The sequence below is a fragment of the Colias eurytheme genome, chromosome 8 (assembly GCF_061535395.1).
Source record: "Colias eurytheme isolate Ceu_HAF_F1 chromosome 8, ilColEury1 Martin Lab GWU primary, whole genome shotgun sequence".
Lineage (NCBI taxonomy): Eukaryota > Metazoa > Arthropoda > Insecta > Lepidoptera > Pieridae > Colias > Colias eurytheme.
In genome coordinates, this window is record NC_142987.1 from 7,408,978 (window position 1) to 7,428,003 (window position 19,026).

A 19,026-nucleotide genomic window follows, 5' to 3' on the forward strand; every position below is an offset into this window, starting at 1 on the left:
GCTATATCATAGTCTTTCATAGTCTTTAGTAGAGTCAGCAGAAGGAGTGGAAAGCAAGTTCACAAATTCCGAATTTATGATGCCTCGTTGATTATGAGTTTCATTGTAATGTGTATGTAGGTATGCGATGTTTATATAGTCTTTAGAATTTCAGGTGTAATAAAGGGATACAACTAAAAATAGATCAAAAACGGCGCTGATACGTAATCGATTGATAGCGCTGAGAGACGCCCGATATTGATATATTACCTATCCTTAACATCAAGGCCTCGCCCTTCGTGTACAATACATAGATGTTATGTAAAAATGAAATATTTTTGATTTAAGAAATCAATATCTTATGTAATCTATTATTGATTTGTTAATAGGTTTGAAGGGGGTTTAATAGTTTTTTTTTTTTTTTTCGAATATACGGGAAGATAAAGTAAAAGAAAATTTAACGATATTTCTGCTCTTCCATAAAAAGAAACGAGCCCGATTTCACATCTAATAAAGCAAAAAAGAACAATTAAAGCCCATATATTAAGGGACACTTACAAATGGATGCAGCCTGTTGCTTTCTACAGCATCAAATGTGCAGACCTTACATTTCTGGACCGCGTTTATACATTTTGAGCTTTCGTTGATATTCGGCTTTCGTATTCGCACCGTTTTTATGATAATAGGTAATAAATAAACCGGGAGAGAAAAGGGCCTCACAGGAGACATTAAATGCAATATTTGTGATGCACCCTCCCGTTATTAGGACAACGCATGCGCCAAGATCTGGACGCCATCCTCACTTTCACTGGAACACAGTGTGTTTTGACGTATACTGCATGTTCACGAGGTTTAATGAGTTCTTGACACGAAATGTCGTGTAACAAAATTTCGGGAATGAAATATTGTGTAAATTACCCCTTATGATAGTGACGTAATCGATTAAGAACAGGGTGAGTGATTTGAACTATAATCTAATAAGTTATAGGTTACGGTCGTAATGTAAACAGATACCTACCTATCGAAGACAACAATGATATTAAACAAATGCTTATCCTCCAATGATAACTGACGCTTCGCAAAAATTATGCATGAATTCTACTTACGTTTCATCTATTTAGGTCACCTTGACTAATTTGAATTAAAATGGTTAATCATCTGTAAACCCGCAATCAACGTTGCTGGCATTTTAGTTTAAACTTAAAAGTTATTTAGAGGACGTTGCATATGAGCAAAAAATATGAGATGATTAGATGAGCTTTTGTTATCAAGTAGTGATTAGAGTAGCGTTTTTCAACACTCGCACGTGTTAAAGTGCATATCGCCGTGAATGAAACTGCGACACGTTGCCATGGAAACGGGCTGAGGGTTGAAGCCCTTTGGGCCGCTGTGCCTTCCGATTTCCCCTAGAGAAAAATACGTAATAGCTTGTAGTAGTAAATCAAATGCTGTCTTAATTGGTATAATAAAAATGCTTACAGTAACTATATTATTATTTTCTACTTTTAACTAACATAATATGAATGTATGTATGCTGTTATGGCAGGCAATAATTTATCTTAATAATTAATATCATATAGTGATTAATTATCACTATCATAAAAAATTTCAATCAAATGTTAATACCTATTGATTACACTTAAGGCTATTTTAAAGAGATTCGTTAAAATAATTATGATGAATTTTCATAAATTAATTTTATTATGTAGAGCAAAGAGCTGTATCATATAAAAGACCTCACAAAATACGACTCTATTAAAAAGCTATCTAACATCACATTGTTTATTTTGTTTCAGGTGCCAAATAGATTAATCACGTGCCTTATGATCTTCCCATATATCTTTATCATTTCGAAATTGTTCATAGCAAAGTTATAAGTCCCGTTATTCTGTCCATGCACCTTTTACAATTGTTGTCATGAATGCTTAATGTAGCGCTAAGAGAGAAGGGAAGGGTTGTGTGGATGGTGTTGCAAGGATGTCTATTTGGGTGGGCAGTGGCGGCGGCGGGAATGAGGTCCGCGGTCCACCACCAGCCACTGTCCTTTCTACTAACACTTCTATGGAGTCTGGTATCGAGGCTGGAGTTCTGCCGACTGTCACGGGCTCGCTCGCGTCGGCGAGGGACTCTCTGGGATCCCTGTCTAGAGCTGCCGAGCATTTGTACGACACAGACCACACCGATCTTGGAAGCGAACTTGATGAAGCTGAAATACGACGGGAGTTGATGCACGATGTAAGTTTCAATATCTATGCTCTTAAAATAATTAGGATACAAGTTTATACCCGTTAAATATAATACTTACGTATAAAAAGTGTATGTAAAGTACTATGAAAGACTTCAGAGTTATTTCATATTGATTTTTCTGGGTTTTAATTGACCATTACCAACGAATAATAAATGCATGTAGTTTTAGAATGGAACGAGTAATTTACTATCGATCACACCATCGATAAAACATGTAATATTTTTTTTTGTTTCAGAAATGGCGCCTTCTTTTTGATAAGGTAAGTTAAAACATTATTTGTAACTATATTTTTACCTATATTTTGTATTATGGTAAATGTATTAATGTACTAGGTTAATGTACTAGAACAAAATTAATACGTATATACTAAAATTATTTAACGCTGTAACAGATAGAAAAAATCTTTATCGTCTATATTATAAGTTATAAATATTCCATGCCTAACACCTTTTTTAAATAAAAATTATCAAGGTATGATTTAAGTTTTATAAAATTCGACTACTTTAGAACCATTGCACATGTTGCCTACGAATACATCAAAAGTGACTTTTACGACATTGAGACAAATTTCCAGAAATTCTTATGTTGAGTTGATTAAAATGTACAGAAGCAAGTTCCAAAAAAGTTTTATAAGCAGATAAAAGTGTGTCGGTAGCGCCGCAGATCAAACGGTGTGTCGTCACGTAGAAAACATTGAGATAATGCCACTGCACAGATAGGGCGCTTAATATTTTTTTGTCATCTCCTTTTTGGAAATGGACGAAATTATTACAACAATATTATACACATAATAATGCGAACTCTCGGAACGGTGGGTGATTATGACGTTACGGATGCTCTGTTGAAATCTCAATTTTGTTTTTGTACGTGACCGTGTCGAATGTTGAAGGTGTGAATTTTATACTAATGATTTGTTTATTATCTTCTTGTGCAGTTCGATCCTGAAGGCTTTGGGGAGATTCCTTGGCCGGACTTCCTGCAAACTCTTCAGCATCCCGATTTTATAGCACAGGTGCCTCATCACAAGCGTGAGGTAAATTCACATTGAAATATTAAACTTGGAAATATTAATTGTTCTGTATTTAATAATGTTACTATCATTGTATTATAATCTAATACTGGAGGTTATTCGAGTTTGATTTGCCGAATTAAAACAAAGTAGGTAGTAGTTAGACTAACTTTCCAAAGTTATCACGAGGTAGGTACACAAACATTCCAGTTTGTATATTATAATCTAGTACTTCATTATTTATTGCAAAACTTAGTAGGAACATTGGGCAAAATTAAGAAATATATCTTTTTCAGATACTATTAGATAAAGCTCGAAGTTCCAGCAGCCCAGCCATAACATTTCAAGAGTTTGTTAATGTGGTAAGTTTTAGCGTACTTTTGTTGTTTATCTATACTAATATTATAAAATATAAAGAGGAAAGGTTTGTAATTATGTATGTATGTAGGTATGTATGGTTTTCACGCATGAACTACTGGACCGATTTCAATGAAATTTAGCACACATATAGAGGGTAACTTGGATTAACACATAGGCTAGGTTTTATCCCGGAAATCCCACGGGAACGGGAGATACGCAGGTTTTTCTTTGAAAACGCGGCGAAGCCGTGGGCGGAAAGCTAGTTGAATATTATTTTGTGATATCATGAATGATTATTTTGTATGTACTATTATTACTGCATGGAAATAGAAAAACATTACGTAGAGCAGAAAATAACATCGACTCTACATTTCGTTTGATGTTCTTTTTGTACATTATGTTGTTATTTATCATTATGTTTTACTATATAATACTAATCTCATCAAGAGTTGCAGATCAGTATGATAGTTATATCATACTAATCTGCAACTCTTCTTGTTTTTATTATATGCAATTTATTCTAAATTCTACAAGATAGAGCTCTACAATGTGTAGAATATTAGTGAGCCGCTTAGTAGTCTTACCTTGGTAAATTGTAAATTAGCTTTACCCTAATCATCAGATATATAGGGGCGGTATCTCTTAGTCTTGATGTACATATAGGTAACCTATAATATCGTCGTGGCGCTCCCCGTTTCCAAAGTACAAGACAACTAAATTAAGATGCAACGCCGATTACGCTCAAAGAGCCCAATTTCAAAATGAGCCCAAGTCGTACAACCCAGCTCCACGAAAACAAGTCCTATTACAAGTAATAAGAGTACACGGGATCTTTGCTAAAAGAAAAAGTTTTCTAAATAAACTTGACTTCGGAAAGGACCCACATTCTTATCGTTTCTGTCTGTCGCCTCGAAACTCGATAAAGTCCAATTCGATTTATTAGGTGGACATTTATTTTTGTGTGGTTAAATATATTATCTTAAATGCGTATTAACATTGAGCACGATCGTTTATTATTGTTTTGTTCCGTACTGATTCAGAGATTGTTATTTTTGTTATGATAGGTATATACATTACATAATACATATGCCTATCTATATTATAATATGTATTCGTATACTGATTAATTATACATTTTTACATATGGTAGGTAAGTGATAGAAACAATTAAAAATAATCTAATATATATTAAATCGAATCGTATCGTTATACGAGAAGTGCCATTTTATTAACATGTGCTCTTAAGCTTTATTTTTATTCAGGCGCTTATAATACGCAGTTATTAGGTACGTTCAATAAAAAATACATAAAGATTAAATCATTAGTGCTTTGGTTTAAAGATTTAAAAGAACGATACGATCTCATTAATCCTAATACATCACTTTAATGTCAAACGAAAGGTTATCCCCTAATTAATTATAAAAAAGGCATATGAAAACGAAAATTTGCATGAAGAATCTTAAGAAGCACTTAATTAAGTCAACCAAATGTGGTGTCGTGAATTATTCGCTGTCGTAAGAATTTTAAAACGAAGATACCTACATATTTCTTAAAAGGGTCTCCTTCTTTTCGAATATAAATTTCAAAATGATTTTATGTAATATGAACCTATATCATATATACAGAGTATTATAATATTATTCCATATTAATTATTAATTAATTGGTATTCTAATACATATAAGCAAACTAAGAGCTCTTTAACAGCACTCTTATATGATTTTGTTGTTGCGTCTAAATAAAAATAATGCTCCTTTTTGTTATTAAACTTTAATTTTTTTTTCGTAGGACTTTTAAGTCCGTTATTATCGGTTTGAAAACCGCAATATTAAATTTCAGCCGTATGAATTATTCATTCGCTTGTATACAATATTTCAAAACTTTTTTTCACCTTGTCGAGATTGGCTCAAGCGAGTGTTGATTTTAACAGCGCAGCGACTTCAAAAATATTTCGCGTACAATTGTGTAGATAATCGTAAATCAAAATTAAATTCGAAGTATAAAGAGACAACGAGGGACACTGTTGGGTCGTGGGCGTCCATGATGCGGCATTCTTATGCTAATCCGGGCGAACCACATTCGAATGGGGTGGGCCAAATTGTTATTTATATTGTCACCTCCAGGCTTTTTTTGTTCACTATACTCCTGGACTAAATTACCGTCTGACTTCATTCCCATAAATATACACTCGTAATGCAAACATGATCACTTCATCTTGTTAGCAACGTTTTTACGCTCCGAATTATCGGACATAGTTGTGTTCGTTTACTTTGTTTACATTTTTTTTGGTAGAATAGAATGATACAAATAAAGAAAGCTTTAACAGTTGCTTTTTCTAGGTCATAGGCCTAAGGTCATAGGATTAAGCGCAGTCCTAATCAAGATAACACAGGATAAAATTCATAATTTAGTAAAATATATTCTTCTTCTCATGCTGAAGAGGTCAATGTTATATATTTTATGTAATTTTATGGAAACGCATATAATATTATTCCTTACCATTACACACAATAGATATGTGAATAATTTTTTCTTTGTGTGCTTAATGTAGGGCAGTAAATAAATGATAAATGACAATACAATGACGGAATGAAAGCTTTTAGGGAAATCGTATCTGCTTGACATGGGAAGTAATTTCCTGGCAGGAAATTAGTTCACACTGTTACGATATGCAGTGTAAGAAACTATTGTTTATTTAAATACCTATTATATATGCTCGTGTAAACTATGTGTGGAATGGAAGCAACTAAGTATTTACCTGTCTCGTGGCACAAAAAACTTTTGAGAGACGCCGCGGACCCTTAATCAATTTATGGGGCGCTAACTGGTACACAGAAAATGTATTAAAGCTCGCTGTGGGAACGAGCCACACGCCAAACACTTTAAACAATCATAATAATATATTTAGTGTATTTGTGTCAAATAAAAAAAAAATATAGAAATTGGTTTATACATTTAACTTGCTATAAACTATCGACTGTAAATAAGTTCGCTTTAATTCATCAAATTCGGGAAATTAATTCGGAATTACTTTGTTTAACAAAGCATTACAAATTTACCTTCATTACAATATAATACAATATTCATTCTTTGTTTACAAAACAAACAAATGTTTTTCAACACGACAAGAGTAATTTTCGAAAGATACAACTTTACGCTGCGTTTCAAATTCACATAGGGAACAAAAACAATTACTTAATAAAACACACCTCAATCAAAATTAATTGCTTTACGCATTAATCTCTTTATCTTCCCTCACTAACAAAACAACGTGTCCGTTCTCTAAGGTAATGGAAGCAATCATTCCAGCCCCCCTAGTCAAGTGGCTTTCTGTTAGCGTAGCGTTCAATGGAATAGACTACGAATGTATGAGATTGACGTAAGCTGTAGATACGTTTATCTACAGCCTACGTCAATCTCATACATTCGTAGTCTATTCCATTGAACGCTACGCTAGCAGAAAGCCACTTGACTAGGGGGGCAGATAAGATACCTCTAATGTGAGAAAAGGTAACGTTGGGCTCGGATCGTTAATTTAATTTGAAATAATAAAAGTTATATCCATCATTTATCTTTTCGACAAATTTATTTTTAAATGCCCTCTACGATGTCCTTCTTATCTATGTTAAGAATGGAAAACTGTAAAGACAAGTTTTCATGAATAGATAGAGGCGTATCTCTTCCGCCATTAGCCATCATTACGGGTGCCAAAGAAATTATACACGCTACATGTTTAAAAAAATCCTTTAAGTTAGGAGGAGAGCTAATGGTGTATAAAATGTAGCCTTATCTCCTAAAATCGTAAATTATAAAATAAAATTGATATAACGCCCAATTTGAAGTACCTAATTCGTTAGCAGGTCCTGTCGCAGGGCACATTCCTCCGTCGAGTAGGTTTTCGTGTTCTGTCGGACTGTCCGTCCGTAACTCACGCGGTATCGCTGCCATCTAAATTGAGATTTTATTGACGATTACTGTTCTAGAGACGGTATCGTTGCGATCTTGGCGCCCGCTAGGTACCTCGCTGTGTCGCCCAATTCGATTCGTTATTGATGCCGTGATTCCATCTCGGACACAAAACGTTTTACCGCACTTTACTTAGCATCACTTTTATATATTACGGCAATTTGGAAAACAGTTTGAGCTTAAAAGCTTCGGCCGAATCATTTACTGGAAATTTGGAACGTTTTATTGAATTGTATTTAACAGTGAAGCCATTTTTCAGTATATAGTTACGAGATAAAGAGCAGATAAAAATAATATTACCAATACACTTTTTTTTATTTTTGTGATATTTACTCTACGTTGCAAGTTTTAGGTAACATTGTTGTATTTTGGATCCGTATTATACCGTATAAAAGTATTAAACACATCCAAGGTATATTCACGTATATATGCCTAGTCAGGGGGTATCGGAGGGACAAATGATCGCAGGGAGGTGGCGGTGAGCGTGGCGAATGGCGAAGCAAGGGTTGATGCTTTAATGTAATCGTAACATTTTTTATAAGACCACACCGCGGTAAATTTACACTAATTTCACGCGTACTGCTTTCTCACGCACCTGTTCAATTTTGATAAATAAACTAGCGGTATGTAGGTACATAAATAATTTGTAAATAAATAAAGATTTCTGTAGATTTATTTATTATAACTTATCATTACAAATTTCAAGATTAACGATAATCGTTGATTTTTACAAATAAACAAACAACGTAATTTAATTCAGAATACAGAATTTGCTAAAGTTGGAAACATATTTTTTATAAGCTCGATAATATTAACCATATAACTTTATTGTTGTGGATTAAATAACATTTCATATTAAGCAGCGAATTCCTTAAGGGGCATAGATCATGTTTCATAATAATTTTAACGTGCTATAAATTTAAAGTGGACCAGTCAATTCGAATTTGAACATAAAAAATATTCGGTAGTCCATTTGTATAATTAGATCCAAACTTATATTCTAATAAGTTATTGTATCCATTAACCTTGAGATTTATAAGGTTATCGAATGACCTATTCATGCTATACAAAATATTAATGTAACCTATGTTTCAGTAGGCATCAAATAATCGGTTTTACTGAGTGAATTGATTAAAATCGGATATGTGTATCATATATTTTGAATTTTCTCACATAGGAATGGCGGACAAATATCACTCTTCCACTACCGCATGACAGAGCAAAGATAAGCAAGTCCTAGATAGAAAATATATTATGTACATAGTGAATTCAATTAAAATACAAGGTAACTACATTCTTGTGTGAATGAACTCGCGATTATTGTGGAGGTGTTGCTCGTAAAGTTTCCAAAACGGGCCTCAAAAGATGTCTCGTTACGGTGACATCCACAGGTGACATCACTAGTTATGACAGCATTCGTCCTGCTCTAAATAGAATGACATTTAAAGTTGAAAAATATTTAAAAGAGAATGTATCGATAAGTAACCAACGAACAGTTAAGTGGACAATATAGCGCCATGGCATTCCGTTCTATATTTAGCGAGCGGGTTTGCGCTGAATAATATCATATGGGAAACAAGGAGTTGAGCGGCGCGTATAAATTAGAAGATAATCGACCGACATCACCTGTCAATGCCCACGCGCACGCGACTAGTTCAATGCTTTTAAATTGACTTCTGTTCCCATTAACAAAAATAACGTACCGTATCTGTAGATCAAATGTAAATGTATACTGTTATACGTAAACAAACACACTTACCGACGCGGCGTAAGGAAGCATTAAAAAGTGCCGGTTCGAATGCCATTTTCTAATCGTTATTTACAAACCTGTATCCTGTAAAGAGAGCACGGTCGATCCGTGAAACATTTACGTCGATAAAGAGATAAGACAAGGGCGATGCCAGACACGTTCAGGACTAAATATTTACAATGACTGTGAGGAAACATAAATAGTGGTTCGTCCGACAGCATTCGTTAGAACTGTTAATTGGATTCGTCATACTGCCTAAGGCAGACTGTTTGGGATTAACAAAATAAAATTCCTCAAATACTTCTGTCTTGTACTGCGTCCGCGAATAAGAATCCAATGGAATGCAAATTCAACGTTGTGAAGTGTAAAATGTTATGTTAATACTCTCTTAACCGTATCGGTTAAAAGCCTTTCATCTATACGCTAGGATGCATTTTATTCCCAGATAATAATACATTTCGTGCTCAGCTTGTAATTACGTTCTCAAGGAATCTGCCAATTAATGTAACAAGGGGAAGATATAGGTAAAAACATAAAATATGACCTGTTCAATAATTACTTTTAACATAACATATCCTAGTTTCTTCTTATTTTGGATTTGTTGATCTTCAACACAATATCTTAGTTAACGTTTCAAGAATAGCATGTAATACTTTTTTTTAAGTTGTGTATTACATATGTATTGCTTATTCCTCATATCAATCTTAAATCATTTTCTGTGCCAGTATAAAGTTTTGAATATGATATCTTCAGTCTACATTAAATATTTATTCCATACGTAACAATGGTATGAATTGCAATCGTAGAAATTAAATAGGCTTGATTAAATAGCAAATATGTAGTTGTAAAATATAATAAAATATTGTGTAATTCAAAAGAGAAATACATAATGTAAGAAAATAGAAAATCCCGTTATAAATATAATTGAAGAGTGGTCTTTTACTTTAAACATGAATTAATTTTCTATTTTTAAGTCGTTAGTTTCTTCGAGCCACGTAACAATACAATAATTATAAGCCCGGAGTGTATTATTATAGTGAATTTACATGTTCATTTCACTGTTGCCACCTCCGTGGCCATTGGTCACACATCACGTGCTCCCGAGGTTCTCACGAACTGTGATCTCATCATGCACATTTATTATGGATACTATCAAACTTATCTTTACTGCTGTCATAAAAATAAGAAATTGGATTACTTTTTTAAGCAAATTTTACGCTTGGCGGGGCACAAATTCGCACCGAATGTTTCCTAACTTATTCTCAACATCTTGTCCGTTTCAAAATATACTGTATAGTTTACTGTTCAGTTCAGAAGTTTGCTTGGAAACATAACGGTGCTGCACAAAATTTAACTAGAAGATTAACAAGATTATGACGCTGTTTGTTTTAAATTAGTTGAAGAGAACAGGTAGCAAATAAGTAGTAGTGCGAACGCGGTATTTGTGGATAGAGTTAACGCGCGACGCGAGACGCCCGAGCCTTTCCCACGCCCACGCGCGACTCCTTTCTTCATCCGAGATATACGCTATTGTTCTGAAATGTAAATACTTTAGATCTTAATCATATACTAAGGATATATTTTACACGCAATTTCTACTTTCTAATGTGACTTCATGATGATAATTTTCTTTCATCATTTTTTTTTATGAAATATATTATCTAAAAAGTCAGTACTTTTTTGACGTCAGTACGTCAGATACCTACTTTTTGAGGCCATTAAAAATTCATTAAGCATTTCACACCAAGGGAACATAGGGTAAAAGTACATGTGCTTCAGAAACAATAAAAACAATGACCGGACATAAATAGCAAGCAAATAATACGTTCACCTAAAATACGAGTGCCATTAGTGCAACCGTCGTGGGTAATGTACTGTACAAATGTATCACATCTTAGCTTTAAGCGCAAACGGAACTAAGCATTCAGTCGTTCACTTGCCACACAAGATGTTCCTTGTGTTAATCCGCCGTTACCAAGAAAAACCACGGATATAACATAAAGCCGCGTCTCCCACCGGACATAGTATTCAATTGTTGGTGTTCCACTAATGGGATGTTTACTAGTCGTAGTAGTTTATTAGTCGCTACGGAATTAAACGTCTTTGTTCGAAATTTGCAAAGATGAATGAGGAGATTTTGTAAAGGATTTGTGTGAAAGGCAGTCTAAGCCGCTAACACCTTCACGTGTCGAAATACTTTTTTATAAATAGCAAAATGGTATTATTTTTTCTTGTAACACAAGATCACCGTTCTCTTAGGTCTTCTTAGGTTTTACAAATGCTTAAAAAGATTTATTTGAATTTGAAAGCTCTTTCACTGATGATGACGATATTATAATTTACTTGTAATATCAGTCTATAATTCATGTAAAAAACTATGACACGTTTAATAAAAAAGCACATATATGTAGTTAACATCGTTAATTTAGTTAATAAAAATGACATCATACAAGCACGTCCCACGTGGGCAGACAATAGAGTAGCGGTGGGCGGGCGCCGCCAAAACGTGAGCCTACGCGCCCCGCCGCCCTACATCGAAAGCTCTATTGCCAATCAGATGTTTATAATAAACGATTATGACTGTGTATATGCCATTTTTTTGCACTATTTTGTACGTTTTTTACAAGCCTAGATTAAGTTGTATCGTCATTATAATGGGTTAAAGTAAGATAAGATATATTGAATTATTGTACAGGAGAATATAATAAAGCCACTTATTTTATATACTTCATGCATATACCTGTATGAAGGTATAACTTGTTCTTTTTTTATTGTCATTTTTAGTATCGTTTTTTCTAAATGTTTATTATTAAAGTCTGATGTAGGGTCATATAATTTTGGAGTGTGATAATGAACATTATACCAATAGAACTGAATCAATCATCAACAAAAATACAATAATATAATTGATAGTTCTTATAATTCATGCATTCGATAAAAGTAAACAGAACGAAACACATTTTATAATAAAAATATACTGTAGGTGTCAGTAATCACAGGCTATAATTCATTCTCCTAAGTGTCCATACTTATCAGATATTCAGAGATTGTGACGTTATTACTAATATCACAGTAGTGTAGCCGTGAAGCGGTGGCTGCTCCCCCGGGGGCTTTGTCGGTGCTCCCCCGCTGCTTGCGTCCACCACTTACGTGAAAAATTACACAAACACACTCCCGTGTACCTGAACCAAACAACTGAGCGATCACGCTACAATGAATCTTACCATTTCGGTATTAACGATGAATTCGGAATGCAGCATCATGGTTGTTACGTTAATGAATGTGTTAGGTCACTTTATGTGTCACCCATACGTAAGCAACGTCCACTACATCTCAATAAAGAGCGATCGGAGCGCGTCGAGCGGTCCCGGTGGCCCGCGGTGATATATCACCGTGGATGCCAATAAATAAGGGCCCAACTCGAGTCAAAGACGGCTATTTAGTAATTTTCTGCTTTTTTCATTCGATATCATACCCTAGTTTTATTTATTTGACGTCTGCTCAATAGCAAATGTTTCAAAAACTTAACGTAGCAATATTTTCTTAACAAAGTCTTTCACACTATCACAGGTAGGTACATAAAAAGGTTTTATGGTACAAATATTTCGATCTCAGTGGCATGGATCAGATCGAATATTTCGACACAATTCCAATAAAGTCATCAATGTTTCAAAATCAATTCGTCATCGATCAAAGTTTGTGATTTACCGTCGCGTTACGTCGTGACAGGTGCGCGGGATCGAACCGATACGATTTGCCTGGATGGCGATTCGATATTTTCTTAAAAAAAGCTATGAGCTTCAAGTTATTTAATGCTATGAGGACGGTCACGTTGACCAAAAAATTGATTATTAACGTCGTGAGCCTAATACCTTATCCGCTTGAAGAATTTCTTGACATTGTTAAACATAACTTAAACTTTAAATTTTATATTAACAGCTCCGTACGCAAGATGTTTTCCTGTCGTGTGGAATTTACATACATCAAGGACTTCGGAAATCGTAAATATTAAAAAGTTAAACATCTTGTATTCACAAAGCGTCGGCGCAAAAGCTTGCTGAGGGTGACAAATGTACTTATTTTACAAGTGATGTTCAGAGCAGAGCATACATTGTATGTTATTTATGTCAATAAATCAAATAATATCTGAACTACTCACATGTCGAGAAAAAATATTTGGGTGACATTTATTACGTTTATCTTACTATATATAAATCTCGTGTCACAATGTTTGTCCTCAATGGACTCCTAAACCACTTAACCGATTATAATAAAATTCGCACACCATGTGCAGTTCGATCCAACTTGAGAGATAGGATAGTTTAAACATGTAGGTACCACGGGCGAAGCCGGGTTCGGACCACTAGTTATATTATAAGAAGTACCTACATATTGAGTGTACATCATACTTAAAGCATACGAAGTAGGTATGTGTATTTAAAATAAAGATATAATATAAGTTCAAGACAGTCGACATCATCCTATTTAAGGGGCATTTGTGAATATAATAAGCTAATTTCTGACGCGATCCGTAAACCGATTATCACAAACAAGGTGGTCCATCTTTTTTTTCTTTTATTTTTCAACGAGATTTTTATTTAACTACCTACAGACTTCAGTAGGGCTTACCTACTGAAGGTAACTTATATAAAGCTGCAATACAATAATTTCTTGTGTTCTCTAATTTGTTTAATTTCATTTTTTTTTATAGAATTAAAAAATCAAATTCTTTGCTTTTCTATCTGGTACTAATTTTTAAAATTAAAGCTCAACGAAAAACTTCAAAACGTTATTAAAATAAATTATCGCTTTCAATGTCATGATTACTGCGAGTTTAACACTTTTGGATGTCTTTGTACTGGATCGTTTATATGTTGTCGAGTATATTACTGCTATTCCTGTCTTGTCTCGGTATAGTTGTTCCCGGAATGCAGCGGAAGTCCCGGGCTCGCGAGCCACCTCCGTATTAATGGCCTTTTTAGACGCACTCCTTTGTTACTCGCTCATGTCCGGCCACTTTAACAAAATACGTCATCATTCTATTTGTACGACATCACATACTGTTATCGTTAAAACTTAAATGCAATCGTCCCTTGTTGAAACCGCAATGGATATGATACAGTTCATAGTTGTTAGAAGAGTAAATAGAGACGTCGAATAATTTTCATCCACTAATTTGGACTGCTTTAAAGTGACGTATCCTGTTGTCAGATTTCCTGGCGTTAAATTAGTCACGCGCCGTATGATACTTTGTTTGATCGGCGCTTAGTTTCTCATATAAATAGATCCTTATGGAATTTCTATGTGTTTCGCTTAATTCTCGCAAAGCTATTTTGTGGGCTTGGCAGCTTAAAAACTATGAATCATGTTCGAAAATAAGTTCCCGCGACATTTCGCAAGGCCGGTCCGTGACCTGCCTTCAATGAATGTATAATAATAATATGGTCTAATTTATACTCCTTGTACAGTTTGGGAATTATTAGTTTTCATAATTTATAAAATCGCATTAATGACAAACTAATGTGTTTATTTAAATTAGGGGAAGTGTGAATTTTGTATGTTGGTATTGAAGCATCTAGCGAGGCATAATCGTCGAACTCTGCATATCATGTACCTTTTCTTTTATTGTTTCGATTGAGCTTTCATTTCCTATCAAAAATAAATAAAATTTTATACATATTTCGGGAATAGTAGTACAAATTGAGTTTTGTTAGTAGGCCAGTGAGTCATGTCCCTCGAGCGAGAAGTAACAGGTGCCTGGGGTATAAGAGATCCGGTTCATTACATTAACACTAACTGCTATTTGCAATGCGATTACTGTTCTGACCTTATACTATTATACCGTGTTTCAAATTCTAAGCGTGTAAATTAATTGCCACATTTCTATAAGTTATATGCATAAATTAATTTATGTGTAGGGACCGAATTAAGGATTATGGGCCACATAGTTCAACGCGAAAGTGATTGAATTTTGTCATTTTATGGTGGCATCCCTTTGTGTCATGTAGCTATCATAATTTTTGTCTCCGTGAGGTTAAGCATACATCCAAATACTAATAGTTTATTTTCAAGATGGAATTATGTCTCAGGAAAACCTGCAAAGTTCGTGTTCCCGTGATTTTCGGAATAAAACCTATATTTTGTCTTTCCTCGTGATTAAATCTTCATTTGTTCCAAATTTCATCTTAATTGGTTCTGTGGTTTAGACGTGAAGAAGAGACAGTCTCTTTTCTCGGGATTAAATCTATATTTGTAGCAAATTTCATCTTAATCGGTTCTAAGTTCTGTGGTTTAGACGTGAAGAAGAGACAGACATGTAGAGATAGAGTTACTTTCGCATTTATAATATTAGTAGGAATAATCCCACCCAGTCCGTAATATTTGACGACCGTGATTTGCTCTATTAATTGTTTATGTTTCCTGAAATAACATGGTTTAACTTTTAGATGAATAACCAACTTCAAATGTGATTTGGCTGAAGAGTAGACATTGTAGAGCATAATCTCGTGAAATTATCTATGTTTTTATTGACATAGTCTTTAAAATGTGTGTGTCAGGGTGAAAAATGTAAGATGCTTGTAAGATGTACCTAGAGCTAAGGACATAGTAATAAGTTTAGAATTAAGTTTTATATATTTATGGTTTGGCGTAAGCCGTAAATAAATAAATAAAATACATATGTACCTACTGGTTCTGGTCGTTAAAGTGAAGTCCATTCTATACAATGTTATGTTATAGTTAAGCTAATCACATAGATAAAAGCACTATTACTATAAAATAAATAACAAACAAACAAAAAATAAAGAATCATAAAAGCTAATGTCAAAACAATTATAAAAGAAGAGATCGGCTCCTAAATCGTATTCTTCACTAAATTCAAAATAAATAAAACAAATAATAAAATTCATTTATTTTCGATGCATTGCTCACCACAAAGAGCTAGAGTAGATGATTGCTCAATTACCAGGACCTCCTTAGTAGAATCTGCCGGACAGTGATGATTTATAATTTCAACTTTATATACCTTATAAATAAATGCTACATTGTATTATCTGGTCTGTAATGTCAGTCGGCTTTACATAAAAGGTGGTTTGAGTCCGCGCTTTGTCATTAAGGTACAATCAAACATTATGTTTAGGGATCGCCGACAAGTTAAACGGGGTTTTTCATCCATTTCATAATTTGTTATTTCGGATATCGTACAGGAACGTGCCGCAAGAGACAAAGTAAATATTAACAGTGTGCCGCCGGCGCGGACGCACCCACTGCCTATTACGATGAGTTATGATCGCTTCGTTTGTTGTTTTTTTGCAATTCGTTAGCACTTGACTTTTTTCCTGCCATTTCACACAATTACTAATGATACAAATTAGCCAATTAACTCATATGTTTTAAATTTTAATAGTTAACTACTGTCAAATTTAAACGGTATTCTCTATAAGGAAAATAGAAAATTAAATATGGCATGATTGCATATTAATTAAATTAAAGTTTTAAACCTAACATAAAATCTTCTTACAGTTAGAATTCCCACATTATCTTAAGATATAAATCATTTAAGTCGGTGTATAAAAGTTGATTTCATCAAATGCAATTACGTTCACAATCGTCTTCGAAACAGTAAAAATTGCTATAAAATAAGAGGTCGCTGTACAGTTATCACTAAGGTTAATAACTCGTCAAATAAACAGATTGAAATAATTACATATTATCTTAAAGAAAAATCGCTCCAGTTTTGATGTTGCTTGAAATTATCGTATATATTTTATTTGTGCGACTGAAATTTTATTTGCAGTACAAAACACAAACAGCGCAGGTATAATTACAATTAATTTAACTAAGTTTTCCTATAATGGTATATCTTAAAGGGCATATTCATAGAATTGGGTCGCAGAATGCAGTTTCGTACGCTTTGTTTATACCACGTTATGCTCTAACTGTGACCAGACACAGTTATAACGAAATCTGCATAAACTGATTGCGTAGTGCGTGCTGCGTGCCTGTGAATAGTTTACGGTAGAATACGGTAAATGATAATCGGTATTGTTAGTTCCACTACATGCCATCGCGACCATTCCTGCTCAGATGGTCACTGCTCCGTTTCACGCACCGCCACGGTTGTTGGATGCTGATTTTTATATATCGCATTCAAATATGGACTGAACTTTTCCATTTGCTTTGGGATATATTGTAACGGGATTTTGGGAGCTTTTTAAACAGAACGAATTTAAATTTAAGATTATAACAAGACAATATTATATACTACGCGTCTACTATACTTAATCAATTTTAATTAATAGTAGGTAATTTAAATGCGGTCTTACAACATCATGCAACATTTTTGTTGATATAATTTTAAAAAGTTAACATAAGGTAATTTTAAACCTAAAATCTCTACCCTAAATCCTAATAATAATTATGTTAAATTATTTAATCGTGTTTAACTTATCAAACTATTTGCGTATATCCCAATTCCCACTGGGATTCTGAATTGCTGTGTAAATAACTTCAATATTGTCGACGAGAGTACGCGTGTTGAGCATCAATTGGACGTATAACGCAGCTGATTTATTCCGACAGTTATTGCATCGAAAATCGTAATTTGTAAACATTTTTGAATCATAACAATAGCCGTGCACAAAGGTGCACCCGGATCTAGGATCTCTACCTGCGGCTTCCGAATCTGCGCGCAAAAAACTCAAAATTGATTCAATGCGACGCGACGATCACAAAAAGCAGCAGTCCCTTATGTTTAGCGATGCCGATTCGACAAATAAGGTTACATCGTTCGGAAAAAAATGGGATTATTGGTTTGCGAGATCAATTTTGCTAACAAACGATAGAAAAAATTAGGGCTCTATTGAACTTGGATCGTGGTAACAATTCACGATCTAGTTAACATTGTTCGATGCATCTCGATTGACCGTCGACCTGATTATCTTTGTGTTCCTGGAATGTGGGTCAGTGTTAGATCTCTCGTAGGAGTCGGAAATTGAACACAGGATGAAGGTAATGAGTGCTTGTAAGCTAATCGCATGATGCGCCCACGCTCTTATTATTTCTCATGAATTAAGTGTAAGTTGCGAAATTATGTTCTAAATTTTAGAACAAAGACTATTAACATTGATTTTCCTTATACATATATTGTTGTTAGTCAATCGTTGCAGATTATATTACTATGTTTTAAACCAATATTTAAATATTCAGCCATATTTGTATATTTGACAATGCTTGTTATGCATGATTTAATAAATAATAATCATTAATTATTATGATAATTCTACAAAACAAAAACATTGAACAAGTTATCTAGCCTTGATATAACAACCTAGTATAAATTAAAAAATGGTTGCTTTAGTAATTTGATACCGAGAAACAACGGTCAGTCAATAATTCCAGGGTCTAATCTGAAATTGAATATGGCCTGTAAAAAAGTAGGACCTAACTAAAATATCCAGTTAGAATATTTTCTGCTAGCGACGTAGAAGACTTATTAGATTCATCATTCAAATTGCAAAAGTATAGTTGCTCATCGGTATTAATACTAGGAAATAGTATAAAAAGGGGATGTACGTATATGTCTCTATCGTGTATATCATGTATGAGTGGAGCTCATTAATATTGCAAGTTGTGGGTGTTCACAAAAAGAAAGCAGCGCTCACATCGCCGCGCGTGCTGCAATGAGGAAATACTTCGGATGTTCACTAAATGACCG

The 19,026-nt window shown here is 34.1% G+C and overlaps 1 protein-coding gene across 1 annotated transcript in view; it reads left to right on the forward strand.

The window, feature by feature from the left end:
- Positions 1 to 1,861: 1,861 nt before the first annotated feature.
- LOC149906609 (uncharacterized) overlaps positions 1,862 to 19,026 on the forward strand; it is a 28,730-nt gene continuing 11,565 nt past the window's right edge. The window contains exons 1-4 of the mRNA XM_090104385.1: positions 1,862 to 2,214; positions 2,463 to 2,486; positions 3,162 to 3,260; positions 3,533 to 3,598. Of these exons, the coding sequence (XP_089960511.1) occupies positions 1,957 to 2,214; positions 2,463 to 2,486; positions 3,162 to 3,260; positions 3,533 to 3,598 (447 nt within the window). The 5' untranslated portion in view covers positions 1,862 to 1,956. The remainder of the gene's footprint in view (positions 2,215 to 2,462; positions 2,487 to 3,161; positions 3,261 to 3,532; positions 3,599 to 19,026) is intronic.